This window comes from Sinohyriopsis cumingii, chromosome 11 (assembly GCF_028554795.1).
Source record: "Sinohyriopsis cumingii isolate HCF-2022 chromosome 11, ASM2855479v2, whole genome shotgun sequence".
In the NCBI taxonomy this organism is placed as follows: domain Eukaryota; kingdom Metazoa; phylum Mollusca; class Bivalvia; order Unionida; family Unionidae; genus Sinohyriopsis; species Sinohyriopsis cumingii.
This window is the reverse complement of record NC_142971.1, coordinates 64,096,584-64,117,827: the sequence shown is the minus strand read 5'-3', so window position 1 is coordinate 64,117,827 and position 21,244 is coordinate 64,096,584. Positions and strand designations below refer to the sequence as shown.

At 38.5% G+C, this 21,244-nt stretch overlaps 1 protein-coding gene across 1 annotated transcript in view; it reads left to right on the top strand.

The window, feature by feature from the left end:
- Nucleotides 1-21,244, top strand: part of LOC149788584 (scm-like with four MBT domains protein 1) — an 88,603-nt gene that overhangs the window by 18,081 nt on the left and 49,278 nt on the right. The window contains exons 5-8 of the mRNA XM_089974639.1: nt 6,674-6,914; nt 15,585-15,673; nt 16,353-16,593; nt 17,921-18,018. Of these exons, the coding sequence (XP_089830765.1) occupies nt 6,674-6,914; nt 15,585-15,673; nt 16,353-16,593; nt 17,921-18,018 (669 nt within the window). The remainder of the gene's footprint in view (nt 1-6,673; nt 6,915-15,584; nt 15,674-16,352; nt 16,594-17,920; nt 18,019-21,244) is intronic.

Below are 21,244 nucleotides of genomic sequence, written 5' to 3'. Positions count from 1 at the left end.
CTAAATGTCATCTATGATGTCAACAATTCTAAATTTATCTGTAAGTTAATATTCATGTAGAAGTGTATTTTTTTGTCATTATGGATCATCTTTAGATATCCTATGCATGTGCAAATTTTTTAATGTATTAAATTTTAGCTCCTCTTTGTCAAGTACATGAAAGCTAATTATTATACCTCAGGTAGTGTAAGTGTTATTGTTGGTATTGACTTAGCAAATGTACACCTTTTAAGTTATTATCATAAATACTGTTGCCTTTTCAGTGATATAAGTTGGTTCTGCATGCAGCCTGATGAGTATTGCACATTCATTCAAAAAATCTAGGTCACTTTGACCTACTTGTAATGCTTCGGTGATCATGTGTACCTTTTGTTTTGGTTAGTTTCTCAGAAGTTGCTGCTTGTAACTCTAAATCACTAGACAAAATGTAGGTCAGTGAGTAACTGTTTTGCTTCAGTGATGTACAAATTTTACTTTTTGATTGTTTTTGGGACACTGTATTTGTAAATCTATGGATCCTAAGATGTACTTGACCACCTTGTCAAAAGTAGGTCACCATGTCTTTTCTTTTCATCTCCAGTATTTACTTTTACTTTCCAGTTAGTGTCTTGTACACTGTTGCTTGTATTTTCATGAGACCTGAGGAAATTCCACTGTGATATGAAAAATGGGTCACCATGACCAACTTTTTACACTTCAGTAAATATATATAGAACCTTTGATATTTTGTTTAGTTTTTTAAACCTGTTGTACAGTAATGAAAAATTGACATGAGCTTACATCTTGAGAAGTATAGAATCACCATATGTAAGAATGAACTTAAGTGTGACTTACATCAACTACTTCATTTGTCTTCCTCATCATTCAGTATTGCTTACATTGAGTATTGACAAATACAAAACTCCGGTCTGTAACAATGTGGTCTGATAAGCTTTGTTATTTTCTGACAACTCCATTTCTTGTTTGTATCACCAGTCTATGCCAGTGGTACAGTAGGAATCACTTTTTGCCATCTGTATCAGATCTCTGTAAGAGTTACTAGCAGTCAAGTTATACTTTTTTGTTTTTCCAAGCTAAAGGTATCATATAGAGATTGATATGTACTAGCATACTTTGCATGGAAAAGATGCATGAATGACTTGTTTACAGTATTCAGTTTGATATATATTTCTTAGGGGCCAAGTGTGGTCTAACGTGTTCACCTTTACTGATCACTATCATCTCGCTGTTATCCATATGGGTTTTAGTCTTGGGCTTGACCAGTGTGGATATGTGAGAAAGCTGCTAGTAGCTTCCCATTGGTGGGTGGTTTTATCTGGGTTTTCCCTATGTTCTTCCTCCATCAGTTCCTAACTGCCATGTATAGCCTACCTAGTGCTTAGAAATGGCTTTAAACCTAAAACAACAACATATTTATTGATCAGACATTGGCATGACTTTTGCAGTATGTAGTCCAAAGCAAGCTCCATGGCTTATATTTTAAATACATTACCCAAACATAATACCATAGGGGAACTTCTACCTCGCAAACCGAGCCCTCCCAGATATTGCTTTTAAGTAAAGGGAGCTAAAAGTTGTCTGCTGAACAATGTGTCAGTTGGACAGTAATCTTGCCTTATGTGTAAGAATTAATGAAAAGTCTAAGTACCTCTCAGTTACTAAATCCGCTTGTGCCAGCAAGCATGCTGTCATCATGAGAGACCTCAACAAAAAGCCAGAATCTATGCAGAAGATATACCATTGCAAGTTAGAGGAGTTTTTTTCACTTCTGAAGAAAGTATACTCCATCTATATTTCCAGCTTTTTTCTCTTCTATGCTGACAGAATTCTGCCTTTACAGTTTGCTAACACTTTGTTGTCATCGCACATTTAGGTATTTACATGGTGAGCTAAGTGACTTCACATTCAGTTCGGCTATAATTATTTTGTATGTGCAGGTCTCTAGTGCTTATGTGTACATAGTGGTGAATTTCTGTTCCAAGGCATTCATAGCGTCTGGGTGCCAACTTCAGTATTTTTATTTGTACAGGCAATCTGTGGGCCTTTTTTCCCTACAGGTAGTTGCTTCATAATGGATATTGTCGCACCTACTATGTACGTATCTATAACAGTGCTTCAGTTCTCTTTCATGTTACGGGCTTTTTTGTGTCATGTAGACACTTGTGTACATTTCTGTATTGATTTTGCTCTGGCTGGGCAAGTACAGGTCAGCTTTCTATACATGGTTTACTCAGTCATGTCCTGCTCTTGCATGTTTCTATAGGCAACACTTGAGTCATGTTTATCTGCATAAGCATTCTAGCATATTTAAAGAGCACTTAGTCACTTGCACAGGTAGCCCATGCGACTTGTCAGGATAGATTCGGGCTACAATATTTATATGTGTGCATGTCTTTATGCCCTTAAGAAACGTCTTATATATGTATAATTTGATTATTTCTGGTATGAACAGGTGAGTTTCCTCTACCACAGCATCCTTAGCCTTGGAATGCCATGCTTCAGTGATTCTACCTGTACATGCCATCCTTGACCTTTCCTACAGGTAGCATTGCAATTTAGATAGTCTGCTTTAACTTTTTTCCATATAACCATCATTTGGTATAGCTCTGTATTCAAATATCACATGTGCAGGCCAACAGGTTTATACTTCTCCTTACAGGTGGTATTGTCATTATATTTTACAACGTTTTATTGCTTTATTAGACTGTTACCAGCTTCTGGGTCATCTTTTTAAGGTTTAGCTCTGCACTGACATTACATTGTAGAAGACAGGTGCAGTTTTATACATTTTGCTCTGTTTGTCTTAGAGATTAGAACTATGGGTAAAGCATAAAAATGTGCAGCTAAGGACGAAGACATCACCAGTCTGCATGCTGACCCTTCCTCAATGCAAATATTTCTTATGGACAAGGGAGATCAATCAACTCTTACCCTTCAGGCATGAAGTGCCAGACATTGGCATGCTCTGAAACAGCTCTGGCATGCAAGTCACCACCGCAGGACTCCACATTATTGGCATCTTCCTCTACATTGTCTCCTCGGGGTTTGACTTGATTCCTGTTGCGGAACAGTGAGGGACAGAGCTAACAAACAGCCAAGTTCCCTCTCATTCAGCAGACATATGGACAGCTTACATGGATCAAATATCCAATAACCCATCCCAAACTGATAATCATAACTATATCCTTCCCATATGGATAGCCTATTTCCATTGCGACTGGCCATGACCATATACTAGGGATCACAAGGGGCCAAAACATCAATATTACAGGCTCAATCACTAACAGCCCATCTTCCAGTACGTCGAACCCAACTTTTGCAGACATGTGCAGGGACGGTCTAACCAACATACCACCTGAATACACCAATTCAGCATAATGCCAGGAATAATTCCTGATGCTTCAACAGATGTAGCTTCACAATTTCTCTACACTGCCACGAGGCTGCCCTGAAGTCACATTTTTTATTTCAGGGCATTCTACAAGTTTAGTGAGTGGCAGACCTCATCACTCAAAGCCAGCTAAGTCTTGTGCATTACAGGAGACCTTAGCCTCACCTGATGCAACCAAGAAGATGTTGTTTGTTCTCGAGTGTTGTCATTGCTTCTAGAATGATGTCATGGGAAGATCCAGCCTTCTGAACCTCCATTGAGGATGTTTTCCACCTTTGACCCCTGGAGTTTTGGCCTCCTCTTCCTACTGCTCCAGCATCCTGGACCAGAGCTTGATCTTTCATGATATGGAAGAGTCCAACTTCATTTACTCCCACAGTCTGGGAGAGTTACAGACATTCTGACTTACCTTCATCATCAGTTTGTTGGCGGTTCAGGGATCATCCTGGGCTTCGCCAATGTTGCAAATTGCGATTTTTTTTCCTTATTGGCGACAAAAATATCCCATCTGGCGATTTTTTTGGCGACATACTTTTTGGTTATTTAATTTGTACATACAATCATGGATTTGGACTGGATAAATTAAAAGGGAGAACGAAAGGAAGCCACAAACTTGACTAAGCAATGCATTGGAATCAATCTGTTACACAAACGATCCTTTGTTCGTAATGACAACCCCATCTTTACAGTGCATTGTTACATCATAATCTGCTTATGCCGACATCTGGGCTGAGTGCTGTATGCTGCGATACAGTCAATCATGCTACCGCACTATACCTACAACTGACTGACTTCTGAAGACGCGAACAGAACTGATACAATTAATTGTATGGCTAATCCTTCCCTTTTTTTTTTGTTTTTTTTTACATATACCAATACAATAGTTTTGCTGAACCTTCATAGAAAACTGATAACCTTTGAAGTACCGACTACTGTGTATAAATACAAAGCAAATGGAAAAAATCTCAATCACAATTATATCTGTCGCCAGTGCAGCATTTTACTCATTGATCTTTTCCTTTTGCCATCAATTCCGTGTTACGGCTGCTGAGACTTAAATTCCGCAACAAGAAATAGCAAAAAAAAAACAACCGGTTTTGCATAATTAATAATAATTATTTATTTCTCAAAATACAGACGTGAAAGAATCCCTAAATTGGGTGTGCATTTATGCTTATATATACGGTCCAATATTGCCAGGTGTTGACTCCTGTAAGTTTCATTCATGGGAATGGTGATCCTATTTTGCTTGTCGAGAAAATTTATACAGCATTCAGTGATCATTCTTGGGATTTAGGAAGCAATTCGCTACAAGCTTTGTGAAGCTAGCCATGGGGGGGGGGCTGCTGAGAGACTACTGGTGTCACCAGTCAGCACTGTAGACTGTAAACGTGGATTCAGTAAGATGAACCTCATAAAAACTGACATCAGAAATAAGCTCTGCATCTCATCACTCGAGAATTTAATGAGAATCAGCATGTACAGATGTGAAAAATTAGACTTTGAAACTGCATTCAACAAGTGGGCAGCCCTAAAATCGCGACGGATCTTCATGTAACACTTTGTAACATTTTGTTAATGCTTGTTGTAATTAAAGTATTAACTAACCCATCTTTTGTAATTTTCATTGCCTGTTACATTAATAGACTAAATTAACACTTGGAAAAATGTACACTACTTGTTTTGGCGACACTTTTTGAAAATTGGCGACAAATTATTGAGGTTGGCGATTTTTTTGGCGACAGCTTTTTAAAAGCCAGGACCATCCCTGCGGTTGTACATTGGTGATACACCAGTATTTCATTTGGAAACTCCAGCAGTCGTCAGTGATATCGCCACTTTGGGGAGGACAATGCCACACTCCATACGTATGGATTGGATGGCCTCTGATGACACTCAGCAGTTAGCGCACCATATCACTGCCATGGCTTCAGTCTTGGACTTCATCTTTATGGCTATCTTCCAACACATGGAAAATAGCTTCTTTTCTCCAACAATGAATACCTCAGGACATGCTTGGGAATCAGTCTCAAGAATGGCCCGTGTACTGAACAGAGCAGCTGAACATGTTTTGGCCAATGCTGTATCCATAGCTACAGATTTACAGATGGCGGAATGTGACTCAGTGCTCTCTGCCTTCACTTCCTGTAGGACCACCTTAGGCCCCTTGGTTCTCAATGGAAACAGTATGGTACACATTGGAATGCCATCCAAGAGGGTGACTTCACCATCAATGTGGACTTAAGAGATGCGTACATTTATATTAGGCTTCCAGGACATTCCTGAGATTTGCCTACAACATCGTATACCATTTCAGGGTACTCCCATCAAAGTCGGCCCCTGGGTCTTCACTTGTATGATGAATTGAGTAATGGCAAATATCCAGACCATTTCAACAGTGGCAAATAAAGTTACCTGGACGACATCCTGCAGAACTACAGGTGAGTTGTATCTAAACATGACATGATGACCTTTATTACACTGCTTACCAGCCTGAGTCTTCTTTAGGATTGGGCATTGAAAATCCAAGCGATGTAGGCTTCTATACTTTCAAGGAAAATTCCATCCACACAAGAATTCCTTTTTCCCTCAAGGCTTGCTCAACATGGCAGCAGACCTCATTGTCCTAGGTCACATACCTACACCCTCTCAGTCTCCGCACAGTGACATCCATAGAGGGCATGCCTTCCACTCCAGTAGTAGTTGAGAGGTTCTTAGATTTTGCCACCAATAATTATACCTAAGTGGAGATCTCTGCCTTACCACTAGATAGGTTAGCAGACAACTTTTAGCTCTGTTTAGCTAAAAGTAATATCTGGGAGGGCTGGATTTGCGAGGTGGTAGTAGTAGTAGTCCTCCAGAGGTATTATGATTGGGTAAGTATTCTTGAAGTAACGTATTTTAATAGGAAAAATTGGATTCTATTGTGTATCCTTAAAATCAGTGGGCTTGTTGGGCTTGGGTTTTCATCATCACATGAATAGTCACAATAAGGCATTTAATAATTGCTCTTTTGGTGTCTTCTTTGCCACCATCATTGCATTTATTCCACTGTTGAAACTCATTTGTTTGATGACTCCACAGCACTTTTGTGTACATGATTCATGTCAGACGTGTAGGAGATATATGGAAATTTCATTGAGAACAAATCCTCATAATATTTCCCTAACTTTTTAAGCAAAAATCATCACCAGATGCATACATTTTTGTCTCACCTTCTCCACAGCAAATCCATTAATATCACACAATGCATGCTCAAGATCGAAGGATTTTAATACATAGGTGGAGTACAGTCTTCAGAGTGGCTTTGTTAAGGGGATGAAACTGGAGGTGCCCAACAAATGTAATGCTGGCACATATTGGGTGGCTACAGTTTTAATGACATGTGGACCATTACTTCGGCTCCGGTATGATGGATATGGAGATGACAGCTCTGCAGATTTTTGGTGTGACCTGGGAACATCGGAAGTCCACTCAATTGGCTGGTGTGCCCAGAATGGACAGAACCTGCAGCCACCAGAAGGTAAGGAGTAGTAGTCCATCAGAATCAAATGTGATATTTTCCATGCAAGGTGAGATCAGTATTGACTTGAGGCTTAGGTGTAGTAATTTCTATTGTAGTTAAGAACAAAGGCAAATTAATCAGAACATTTACTTTTTTGGCAGTTTGCGAAAATCTACTTGGATTCAAATGTTTGGTTGAATTATTAACTTTTAATGTTGGAAAATATTGAGAAATATAATTCTCAAATAGCCAAACAATTTGATTTTCTAGATGCCGTATTTTCAAATTTTTAAATAATTTTCACTAGTACATATTGTCACTTCTCTGTTACCTTATGTGAACAATTTCTCATATGGACTTGTATGCAGAGAGGGTCAAAACATATTTCTGGAAAAGAACTTCCAGACAATCCTGTTAAATTAAAATGATTTATCGCTGAAATTTAGTCATCCATGTGTTTTTCAGTGGTACAGTAAATCAAAATGTTCTTTTATATGGTGCATACAACATTTTGTAAAATCCAGTGAATTTATTGATATTTTTGAAATTATCATACCATGCATGATGGCAACATACACTTTTACTGGTGGAATTCTTAGGTGCTGTCTTTAGGCATTTAATCTATTTTTAACTCATTTTTAAAATGCTGTTGTTGTTGGCATTTATTTCATTTATATATTGTTATATGCACTTGTTTGTTTATTTTCTCATCATTTGCATATATGCTGTTCCAACTGTTGACCATCCTATCCGGGAATACAGACATGCACTTCGTGACCACAGTGGTCACGAGTCGCTTATGTTGGACTGGCAAGTTGTTGGGCAGCCCATGCATTCAGACAGCTGCAGTTTCTTATACTAAAAATACCCCACAGTGAAATTGACCAGCTTGAGCAGACATAACTATGCCACTTGATAGTGAACTGCTTTATTCCTAGAACCATCCAGCTGAGCCAAACCAGCAATGCTGAACTGGCATTCTAGTATACCACCACTTTTAACTTCATATCCTATGGGCAAATTGATGCATGCCGATGATACGCCATGATCATTACCCTATGAAACGCTCTATCCATTGGCTCTAGGTGTACAAGAGGAGACCAAATCAACTCGATGAAGTGGTTGAAATGGAAATGCTTGAAATATAATGGAAATGCCTGAATCATCTGATATGACAACACAATGGATGGAATTACACTGTACGGCAGCAAAGATGTACTGTATCCTGCATCTGTGTGAGTGCACTCTTTCACCTACAATGATCTCTACTCTTCTTTTCAGGGGTCGAATTGACAGGGTCAGAAGACAGGTGGCACAAGAGTTGTCACTACATCTGTCAGCGCAAGCTTCCTCGTCTGGATCATTCCAATGAAGGGACAATTATCAGTAGGGATACAATTCCCAAAGACAGTAGAATAGCCATGACCATGTGACTTATAGGCTGTTATACAACCTTCTTGCCATCAGGCAGGGAGTGGAGATAGAAAACAATTTTTCTTCTCCTCATGGCCTCTCACCACTTGCCAGTGACATAGTTTGCCCCACTTTATGGTGAACCAGCACAGTGGGTGCCAGACTCTTTTTTCATCAGGCTTTAATTTATCTCTTTCTGCAAAATGATTGTGTGATTCAAGTTGTGTCAGAGGGTCAATGAATTTATTTTGTCAAGCATCCTCTACTTCTGACATCCTCCTTCATGGCAGTAATTGCAGGTGATTGCATTAAGGTTGATGTACTACATGAGTTAAATCTTTTACTTGTGTAGCATTCTGCTGAAAATTGTAAGAAAGTTGTATACTCAAGGCTTCTACTTCAGACTGTTTCTGCTGATAAGTCCAGCAGTAAATATAGACCTGTGGTTGACCTGAGATGCTCAATAATAGCCCTGGAGATGACAGTCCATCTTTCAATGCATCACGATATATGTGGTTAGCTTAGACCTGTCCGACACACATTTTCAAATTCCAGTAATATCTTCGCTTTGCCAATCATGGCAAAATATATAAAGTCAGCGTTTTTCCTTTTCGGTCTCAACCTAAGACCTTGGGCCTTCACAAAGACATATTGTAATCTCATGGTTCAAGTTGATTTCGTACACAGTAACAATGGCCTACCGGGATGACATTCTTCATGGTTCAAGTTGACTTCATACATAGTAACAAGGGCCTACCTGGATGACATTCTTCATGGTTCAAGTTGACTTCATACACAGTAACGATGGCCTACCTGGGTGAAATTCTTCATGGTTCAGGTTGACTTCATACACAGTAACAATGGCCTACCTGGATGACATTCTTCATGGTTCTACCTGGATGATATTCTTCATGTTTCAAGTTGACTTCATACACAGTAACAATGTAGCGTGGGTATGTGGGGAAGCTTCTTGTGGGTCGGTGGTTCTTCCCTGGGTTTTCCAGGGTTCTTCCTCCACCAGTTATACTGGCTGCCATGTATAGCCTATCTTGTGCTGAAAAATGGCGTTAAACCCTAGAACAACAACGACACAGTAACAATGGCCTACCTGGATGACATTCTTCATGGTTCAAGTTGACTTCATACACAGCAACAATGGCCTACCTGGGTGACATTCTTCATGGTTCAAGTTGACTTCATACACAGTAACAATGGCCTACCTGAATGACATTCTTCATGGTTCAAGTTGACTTCATACACGGTAACAATGGCCTACCTGGATGACATTCTTCATGGTTCAAGTTGACTTCGTTCAAGTTGACTTCATACACAGTAACAATGGCCTACCTGAATGACATTCTTCATGGTTCAAGTTGACTTCGTACACAGTAACAATGGCCTACCTGAATGACATTCTTCATGGTTCAAGTTGACTTCATACACAGTAACAATGGCCTACCTGGATGACATTCTTCATGGTTCAAGTTGACTTCATACACGGTAACAATGGCCTACCTGGATGACATTCTTCATGGTTCAAGTTGACTTCATACACAGTAACAATGGCCTACCTGGATGACATTCTTCATGGTTCAAGTTGACTTCATACACAGTAACAGTGGTCTACCTGGATGACATTCTTCATGGTTCAAGTTGACTTCATACACGGTAACAATGGCCTACCTGGATGACATTCTTCATGGTTCAAGTTGACTTCATACACGGTAACAATGGCCTACCTGGATGACATTCTTCATGGTTCAAGTTGACTTCATACGCGGTAACAATGGCCTACCTGGGTGACATTCTTCATGGTTCAAGTTGACTTCATACACGGTAACAATGGCCTACCTGGATGACATTCTTCATGGTTCAAGTTGACTTCATACACAGTAACAGTGGCCTACCTGGATGACATTCTTCATGGTTCAAGTTATTATCTGTCTTGGTATGGAGATTTTTTACATACCTCAGTCTCATATGCCCCCTCCCAAACATGTCAAAAACATCATTTATGTGTCAGTGAGATTTCAAACAAAATGTTTATCTCGGCAAGGTTGTTTTTCAACTTCTTGGCCTGCTCAGTGCAGCAGCAGATTTGTTATCCCATGGCAGCCTTTACATGCATCCATTACAAATGGTTCTTATAGTCCAGTGGCAACCTTTCAGTGACCATCTAGATTAGAATATTATGTGACCTGTATAAAAATTATCCTGCTCCATTGGCAAGATTGAAAGTGTCTCAAAAAGGACGAACTCACCTCGAAAACCCACAACTAGAAATAACAATTTGCACAGATGCCAGTCTGTCTGGTTAGGGAGCACACTTGCTACCAGATATCATAAAGGTCACTGCCAATTAAATGTGTCATGAGATGGCTCTTCACATGAACTTCCTTCAACAAGTGGTTGTAATACTGTTTGGTATTGGTCACATACCTCCTCAAACAGTAAGGGATGAAATCACTGGGCCTTTGTGTCATGGTTGGGATTGTTTGCAGCGATGTGCCCAATACCAGATAAATATTCAGGCCTGCCACATACTAGGACAGCTCAACATTTTAGCTGATTCGTAGAGGACACCTGCTTCTGTCTCCATCCTTTCACATTCAGTCAAGTCTATGCCATATGAGGCCACTCGATAATCGATCTTTTTTGTACAAGGTGGAACTCCATATTGCCACCTTCATCTCCCATTTTTTAGACCCAGAAGCATGGGCTGTTGATGCTTATCAATCAGGAAATAGGGAGTGTGGGCCTATGCCTTTCCTCCATCAGTTCTGATACCAAAAGTAGTTCAGAGTGAGGGACATGAACTGACAGTTCTGGTCATCCCTCTATGATGGGACAAATCTTGAATCATTGATCTGATCTTTCAAGTGACAGATGTCCCCAGGAAAGACATATCAACCCCCACCCAGGTCAAGCACCCCAGATTACCACTATTATCCATTTCCAGAGAAATTCCTCCTCCACACCTGGCTCATGTAAGGAGTTTAGAATTTCAGTTGTTCAGAGGATTGCTACAGCTAGAAGGCCCTCCAATTTGAAGGCATGTAAAGGGAAATGGGGGGGGTAATGACTGATAGTACATCAATGATGTCACTTTCTGCCCCCCATTCTTCAGCTGGCCAACTTCTTCTCTGAAGACAAGAAGACTGTTCTAGTGGCCTAGTGGTTAGAGCATCTGCCTCGGATGTGGGTTCGATCCCTGGATAAGTCATACCAAAGATTTACAAAAATGGTACTAACAGCTACCTTGCTTGGTGCTCAGCATTAAGAGGTTAGTGTTTGGACTGGTCAGCCTGGTGTCAGGATAATGTGACAGGGTGGGACATCATGCTACATGTCTGTGACATGATGCCCCAGTGCTAGGCATCACTATAACCTGCCACATTGCAGACATTGTAGCGATATGACTGAAAAATTGTTAAAGCTATGTTAAAAATCCAAATCACACACACACACACACACACAGACACACACACCAGAAGAAGAACATAAAGGGATACAGGTCCGTGACTTTGACATGTTCCAATATGTATGGACACGATGATATTGGGTGCAACAAGGACCTTTCTGACTTGCTGACCAATCTTGATCTACCCAGACCATTGATATTATTCCCAAAATAGAATCTCCCCTGGGTGTTGACATGGATTAACTCATCCATGAATTTTACCCTATCATCCACATCCATAAATCAGTTGTCATATAAGACTTTCTTTCTGATAGTGACTGCTTCAGCATTTGAAGTCAATGAGCCATATGCCCTCCCATAGTCCTACAATGTAAGACATAACACATAAATTTGTTTTAGTGCTGCGTCTTACTACCCAAATAACCATCTTGTATAGCATGTTCCAATGTCGGTTAACATCGGAATGAGTAGTCAAAGTTTCAGGAATATCTCACACTTGGCAGCCTATATTGACACTCTTCCACTAATTTATGTGTAATTAATATACTTACTGTGCTATATTTATCTTGGCAAAATGAAAATATGACCAGGGCTGAGCAAATCCCATAGCCCAACATCCCGAACTAGTCATTTTTGAAGTCGGACAAGTAAAATTTTCCAAGTTGCTAGTCCGGGACAAGTGGGTTTTAAAAAAGTCAGGCTAGTCCTTATTTTTGTGCTTTAATCACTATATCTGCCTTTATTTAGCCAATCATGCCCTCTGGGCGTACTGAATACTTGATTCTACCCCTCTTCGTGTATACATTTACATCCTTTTACCGCTTGACTGCATATTGGGCTAAGCGACCAAATTATCGGCAAATCAAAACACGTCAAACAAAAGAAAGCCAGTATGGTCAATTAGCAGTGTTGTAAGCGGTTTTGTTGCAATGAGTTGACTCAGTCTAAGTCATAACAAGCGGCTCACTATGATTTTAATCCAGTGAGTCAGTGTAATTAAATTAATGAAAGGTACTTTACCGACATCAGTGTTGGTTTCCTTTATGAACTGATTAAATGACAGTAATGATTCTTTAATTAAAATTGATTATACAGATGATTAACTTCCACGTGCAATATTGTGTTTGAAGTGAAACAGTTACACTAATTAATGAGTTGTTTCAGTTCGTATTTAAAAGAGAAAATTGATGTTATGATCACTTTAGAAGTAGTTGTCAAGCAGTCTGATAGTTACTCTGGGATAAAATGAGTTTGCTAAATTATTTTTGCAAGTAAGGTAATAATGGCAATTCGGCAAAGGTAAATTTGTTTGAAAATGGAGGGATAAAACGTAAGACGGATACTGAGTGTGCGGTAGCTATTTCTGAGTGCGAACGAGGATTTAGTTCAATGAACTTAATCAAGACTTCTTTAAGGAATTCCTTAAACCAAAAGTTTACAAATGCTAATGAACATTTCTGCAAATGGACCAGAGCTTGAGGACTTTAACCCAGACACAGCTATCAACTGCCCGCTTAGTGCTGGTGCAGGTGGCAGAAATATACATGGACATATTTTCAAATCCATCAGCTAAAACATATATACATGAACCTGAAGAAGCCAAATGTATAACAACCAGTGTTTTTGAAAAATTAAATTCTTTTAAGAAACAATTATTTTGTGTATCGTTTTTTTTTTCTTTGTTTTTTTCTATGGATTAAGAACATACGTCTCATCAAATCTTGGCAAGTGATTACCATTTTGGGACCAGTGAAAAGTAAGGTGGGACTAGTGATCAGTAAGGTGGGAGTAGTGAAGAGAAAGGTGGGAGTAGTGAATTTTTTGAAACCACTTGTCCAGGACTAGTGGTTAAAAAAAAAATTTGCTCAGCCCTGATGACACTAACAAACGGACGCATTTTCGTGTTCTGTTGACATACATTTGAATTTGTTGCAATGTGACAGTAGTCGAGATACGCTGAGGTATGTTTAAGTAGGTTCATATGAGGGATATGTTTCTTGAACAAAATGAAATGTTGCTTACAGTTCCAATAGGCATAATATATTTTTATTCGTTTTGTTAAAGAATAATATTTCAACTTAACCCGATTTCGGCATTTCCAGCTTTCATCGCTTTCCAGCCAACTGAAATGTAGGCCAATGAAACTTGAAAACAGGTCCATTTCTTTTGTGAGAATTTGAATTTATTAGAGAAAAGACATCAGCCTAGGTAAAGTCTGACAAAAACATTATAACTTTACTTCGTAGAAAAGTATCATTATTGGTTGCCAGTTGTGTGTGATAGTCCTGAAAATTTGACTTTGGTTACACTGTTAGTCGACATCAAAATATGCTACACAGTGTCGTTAGTTAGGCAGTAAGACCCATCATCCCCAGAACAAAAATTTTGGGAGATGTGTGTTACATTGTAGGACTAGCCATCTCATGGACCCATACTGCATGTATTTTTGTCTCCAATGGGTTAGTTGTCCTAATGACAAAAGCTGGTTTCATTGCAAGCAGAAGGTTGCCATTGCTTGGCATTCAGTAATGAGTGGCCCCGAGTAGGCGAGTGGTCTAAAGCACTCTCCTTTACAGATCACTGCCATCTCACCTGTCTGCGTGGGTTTGAGTCTCGGATTCAGCTAATGTGGGTATGTGAGAAAGCTTGCCAGTAGCTTCTCGTGGGTCGGTGGTTCTTTCTGGGGTTTTCCCGGGTTCTTCGTGCACCATTAATACTGGCCACCATGTATAGCCTGTGTGCTGAAAAATGACGTTAAACCCTACAACAACAACAACAGCATTCAATAAATAGTTATTTGCTCCATCTATTTGATCAGTTTTTTGAGATAGGTGAAACTCTCTGATCCTGTAAGAGCTTTCACGTGTTATCTTAAGCATGTGGAGGACATCCAAAATGGCTAGATCAGGCTTTTTCTTCTATCTATTCTGGACAGTAAGGTTTAACACCACAAGCACTATCCGCTTGGTTAAAGAGGTTGAAAAATTGGTGTACAGGAACAGGTATGCCTCATGAAGATTTTGGTTCATGAAATAAATGCAATTTCTATGAGCCTGGCATACAAACGTGACATCCTCATTGGATACAAAGTGGAGATAATTGGATGGCATGCTCAGACTACTTTTTCCAGCTTATATTTGCATGACATGTCTTCCTAATCTGGCCAGGGACAGTCGAACAGACAGTTACCACCCTCTGTTTATGAAAGCACACCCTCATAACCAGGCAGTATTTAGCCACTCACTCTAGATTCACCTGGAAAAACTTTAAAGGTGAGAGCATATTTGAGTACAGAATCCCACTGGGATGTTCTTGCATATGTGTAACTAAGGACTTCTTTTGAGATAAACTAACATTAGGAGAATTTCCTGTTAGCAGAGCAGTCATGCTTCTCCTGTGTGACACGTGTAGCAGCATTTCCGCCTCCTTTTCCCTATACTTCTAATGTAATGTTATACAGAAATGTATTTGCTGGAGAAAGCAGATTTGTGAGTAAATTATATTTCTCCAATAATACTTACCTGATCACATTACAGATTATACTTCCCACCCATCCCCACAATGCAAACATCCTTTCAGATGTTGCTTAAGTTTTAAAAAAACCATTTAAACCAGGTATAGCTGGTCAGAAGGGGAGTTAACCTTAAGATCTGCTTCCCGTTGTATAATATATTCACAGAAGTTTTGTCTTTCCAGAAGGGCTAGATTTGGAGATAGTAAAGAAAGTTATCTGTATGTAATGTGATCAGGTAAATATAGGGGAGAAAACTTCATTTGTTTTAATTTCCCTTTTTGTGCTAGGTATTTCACAACTTATTGCCCTTAGTGACATTGCTATAATTTCATGATTTCAGCTATCAAGTACAAATATAGTGATTGGCGAGAGTTCTTGATGTCGGCACTTACAGGGGCCAGAACAGCTCCCTCTTATTTACTAGATAAGGTTTGATTTTATATTTATAATATTGATATCATGTTTGAAATAAGACCTTTTCAATATTAATCAGATTGTGAAAAAAATAACACATTTTTTGTGTTACTTCAAATTTTCCAGGTTGTTTGTTTTAAATATGTATGCCCAGTCATGTTACATTGTTTGTGAAGAAGTTCTAATTAGAAAGTAATGCTATATTCATATTATCCTCTTCATTGACTTGATACATTTATAAGAGACACTTTCATAATGAAGGAACATATAAGAGCCATTTTGTTTTGGACTTGGAGAAAGCTTATCTTACGATATGGGAGCATGGAATAATTAATTAATGATCCCAAATGAAAATGTTACAAATGAAAATCAGCTCTTCAGTATACTGTCAGATTCTCTCTTCCTAAATTGCCTCCTTGATATCAAGCTCTCTCCCCCAGAAAAATTAGTATTTGATTTGCATCAAAGTCTTTAACCAATCCTCTCATTATTTCACTCTGATGCTTAGTCTGTAGTGCCTGCACTATAATACTTTAATAATACACATTTTCAATATCTGCATAATGCTGAATAACCATTATTTCACTCTGATACTTAGTCTGTAGTGCCCTCAACTATAATACTTTTAAGTTTTTCCTAGCATAGCTCATTTGTACTAACTTCCTTGATAAATTTGTTGTATTTTTCCAACCAGACAACAGGTATCACCCCTGTGGATCAACTAAAGCAGGGAATGCGGCTAGAGATCCAGCACCGTTTGAGCCCTCGGGAAGTTTGGCTGGCAGAGATCATTGAGAATGTGGGGGGAAGGTTGTACCTGCGCCTTGAAGGGGGACAGTCTGGAGCCAATGACTTCTGGATGTTCTACCTCAACATCAGACTTCATCCTATTGGCTGGGCTAGGACAAAGGGATATGAATACAAACCTCCTCAAGGTTTGATAATCTTTGTTCTTTCTTACTGTCAGAATTTACAGCTAGGTCACTTGTTTACATCAAACTATTGGTTTCAAAATTAGTATGCTGTGGGAACTGTGCCTCTGCCATACTCAGTACACTTACAAAATGACATTTATGTATCATTCTGCAACTGAAGAGTTGTGAACACATGGCTGAAACTGGTCAGGTACAATATATAATAATGGAAGACTAGTCAAGCCAGACCTTAAATTTCACCAACATATATCAGACAGAACTTAAAGCATTTTTAAGTCAGATTTAAATTTGATAGAATGTGATTGCTGAATTCTAGACTTTAAAGTTTGTACAGCATACATCTATTGGTGAACTCAAGACCAGACCCCTTTGTTATAAGACTGTGCTCAACTCCAAATCTTACTCAGAAATATTCTGACTCAATCAAAAAGCAGAATTTGTACATTTCAAATAAGATTACCATATCTGGAGTAACATTTATTACTTGAAATGTTATGGACAGTTTTATGGCAGAGGGCATGACTTCCAAAGAAGGTAGCCATCAGAGATTACAATCAAAACACTGTCATCTTCGTTAATGTATTTTTAGTCTCCCCAGACTAGATAAATACCATCTGAACTTGATCAGAACATTTCTTGCAGTGCATTAATTTTGTAAGAGTATGTATCCACTTGTATGCAGTAATTGTATAAGAGTATATATTGATTTGTATTCAGTAATTATGTAAGAGTATGTATTGACTTGTATGCTGAACTTTTAAATATCTGATTTAGAAGCAAATAATAAATCCTTGATGACAGATTTTTTCTCATTTACTGTCAGTTAAGTTGCACAGGTTTAACAGATGTACATCAGTGCAGTTCTGGCTGTAATGTGCAGAGTAGGGTTAGATATTTCTAAAAAGAACAAAAAAGCTAAAATCCTTCAGATATAAAGTCCAATTTTTAATATATAAATTGCATTCCTTTAAAAAAGTCCAGGACTTTTTTTTCTGGAAGTTGATCATAAGAGGCATCCTAGGCAAAAGAGATGGCTCCATTAGTCAGTTCTTACAATATTCAGGAGGGCACATTCTTTATACCCATGACTGCATGGAGGCTGAAGATAATGAAACTTTCTCAAGCATCCATGGCTCCTTTCAGAAACTTCTGTACAAGCTTCAGAATAGTATAGATTACTTCAGTATATCTCAACTGGGCTTTCTGACTACTTGCATATGTAAGGAAACACTTTGTGTTCTTAACTTTGATTTGTTGTTCTTAGATGTATTTCATAGTTACCTTCTGTGATATGTTTACTCAAATTCCTGTTCTTGCTGTTTTGTAGAAATAAAGGACCATCATACAGACCAGGAGTGGGAGGATATACTTCAGAAAGCTCTGGAGGAATCAGAGGAAAAGATTCTGCCAATAGATGTGTTCAAGGTACATGAATATCAGCCCTCAGATGTTGATATTTTATTAATTTTACTCTTCAGTATTATTATACATTAAATTCTTACTGCATATAGTTGTATTCAGACTTGAACCTGTTTTATCTCCCTTTACAAAGATGGAGAAGTATTTAATGTACAATGGATCCTTCTGTGGAGATGCATGTCACAAACATTAATGCTCAGCATGCAGTACAATTACATCATCAAAAGAGTACACAGTCATTGTTTGGGTGAGATTCTTGCATGCTGTAGTACAGCAGAGTGCAGCTGGTGTAAGTAGCCAGTGGTTGTATAAGCTGCTTGCATGCTGTAGTACTTGAACAAGCAGATTGCAGCTGGTGTAGATAGACAGTCACTGGTCAGTGAGGTGCTTGCCCGTTGTAGTACTTGGACAGCAGAGTGCAGCTGTGTAAACATAGTAGTTGGGTAAAATGCTTTCCTGCTACAGTATTTAAACAGCAGAGTGCAGATGGTGTAAATAAACAGTCGGTGGTTGTGTGATATGCTTGCCTTCTGTAGTACTTGAAGAGCAGAATGCAGTTGGTGTAAATAGACAGTCTTTGGTGTGGTGAGGTACTTGCTTGCTGTATTACTTGGACAGCTGAATGCAGTTGGTGTAAATTGACAGTCTTTGGTTTGGTGAGGTACTTGCTTGCTGTATTACTTGGACAGCTGAATGCAGTTGGTATAAATAGACAGTCATTGGATGGATAAGAAGCTTCCCTGCTGTAGTCCTTTAACAGCAGAGTGCAGTAATGTAAATAAGCAGTGGTTGGTTGAGATGCTTGCCTACTGTAATGATTGAACAGCATAATGCAGCTGGTGTAAAAGACAGTCAGTGGTTTGATTAGGTACTTGCTTTGGGTTAAAGTATCTTTGGTTTTCATATTGTAATAAAAATAATTACATGAGAAAGAGGTCTGGTTTCAGTAGGTAAATACCTCTTTTCATAGAATGTTGCAGTTCCTTTTTTTCACACTTGGGGATTAATTAAAATTGTAAATTTGGAAAGCTGTTTACCTATTGAAATAGAGAAGAAGAAAAAAATCAGGTAACGGGTCATCTGATATGGGTAAGAAGACTGTAAGGTGGAGAAAACCACTTTCTGACATTGGTTGATCAACCAAAATCCAAAATTTATGTGTCTACTTTTTTGTATCAAATTCTGGACTGCAGAGGTGAAAAGTTGGCATGTTATTGCTACTGTGTCAAGTTGGATATTTCATTTGCAATTCTGGTACCTACAAATTGTATAGTACTTGAATCCTGTGGTTATAATGCTTGAACATTCCTTTGATGGTGCTGTTAATATAAGACATTATAGCTCTCAAATTTCCCTTCATGCAAACCGTACTTAATCATACCCTGTCCATTAACCTTGCCAAATAGCTGACATAACATTGTTCTACCTACTGTTTCAGTCAGAAACAATGCTCGATTACATGACCCATAGCTTTTTATGTTAACTTTGAACTTGAATAATTTAATAAACAGCTTGTTTAATGACTATACTCACTTCAGAAGAAACCAAGATTAAGCACATCATTCCAACATATTTAGCTCACACTTTTCCCAGATAAGGTGTTCAGATTCTCCCATAATATATATCTAGCTCCAACAATTTCCAGATAAGGTCTTTCGATTCTTCCAACATATCTAGTACCATTATTTCCCAGATAAGGTGTTCGGATTCTTCCAACATATCTAGTTCCAGCATTTCCCAGATAAGGTGTTCGGATTCTTCCAACATATCTAGCTCCAATGTTTACCAGATAAGGTGTTTAGGTTCTTACAATATGTCCAGTTCCAACATTTACCATATAAGATGTTCAGATTCTTCCAACATATCTAGCTCCAGTGTTTACTAGATGCGGTGTTCAGATTCATTCAACATATCTAGTCCAACATTTCCCAGATATGGTGTTCAGATTCTACCAACATATCTAGTCCAACATTTCCCAGATAAGGTGTTCAGATTCATTCAACATATCTAGTCCAACATTTCCCAGATAAGGTGTTCAGATTCATTCAACATATCTAGCTCCAACATTTCCCAGATACAGTGTGCAGATTCTTTCAACATATCTAGCTCCAACATTTCCCAGATAAGGTGTTCAGATTCTTTCAACGTATCTAGTCCAACATTTCCCAAGTAAGGTGTTCAGATTCTTCTAACATATCTAGTTCCAATGTTTCCCAGATAAGGTGTTTAGATTCTTTCAACATATCTAGCTCCAACATTTCCCAGATAAGGTGTTCAGATTTTTTCAACATATCTAGCTCCAACATTTCCCAGATATGGTGTTCAGATTCTTTCAACATATCTAGCTCCAACATTTCCCAGATACAGTGTTCAGATTCTTTCAACATATCTAGTCCAACATTTCCCAAATAAGGTGTTCAGAATCTTCTAACATTATCTAGTTCCAACATTTCCCAGATAAGGTGTTCAGATTCATTCAACATATCTGGCTCCAACATTTCCCAGATACAGTGTTCAGATTCTTTCAACATGTCTAGCTTCAACATTTCCCAGATAAGGTGTTCAGATTCTTTCAACATATCTAGCTCCAACATTTCCCAGATAAGGTGTTCAGATTCTTTCAACATATCTAGTTCCAATGTTTCCCAGATAAGTTGTTTGAATTCAGATATGATGTGGCAAAAGCCAGTGGACTTTGCTTACTTTTTAGACCATTAGTTAGCCTTCACATATGGATCTTTCTCTGTCCATTTGCATGAACATTAAAAATTGGATGAGACAGAAAGATGTGTCAATATTGTGGGAACAGTGCGTGATTTCTGGAATCTGCAGTTGTTTTCAAGTGCAAGTTTAGCTTAAAAATTCTCTTTGGACCTCAGTATTGGTGAAATTAAAAATAGCATATTTTGATTTTGGTATTGTAAGGTGCACTTTCTTACCTTCTGTTTTTAGTTTATGGAGATTGTGTGCATTTTGTAGAAGAACAAAAAAGGCATTTTTTAAAAAGTTGATCTGATGAAAGTATCAAAGTCCAGTAGTTGCCTACATGTGCAATATTCACTTGTGAAATAATAATTCCTTTGCATTGTAACTAAATTGTCTATTAGCCTTACTAAGGAATAAAACATTACTTGGAAGTCTTAGTATTCTTGTTTTTTGAGTGTTATGATAATAATCTCATTTCATTTCCATCGCCGAGACCTGTCGAGTCGATCAGAAATATGTGTTCATA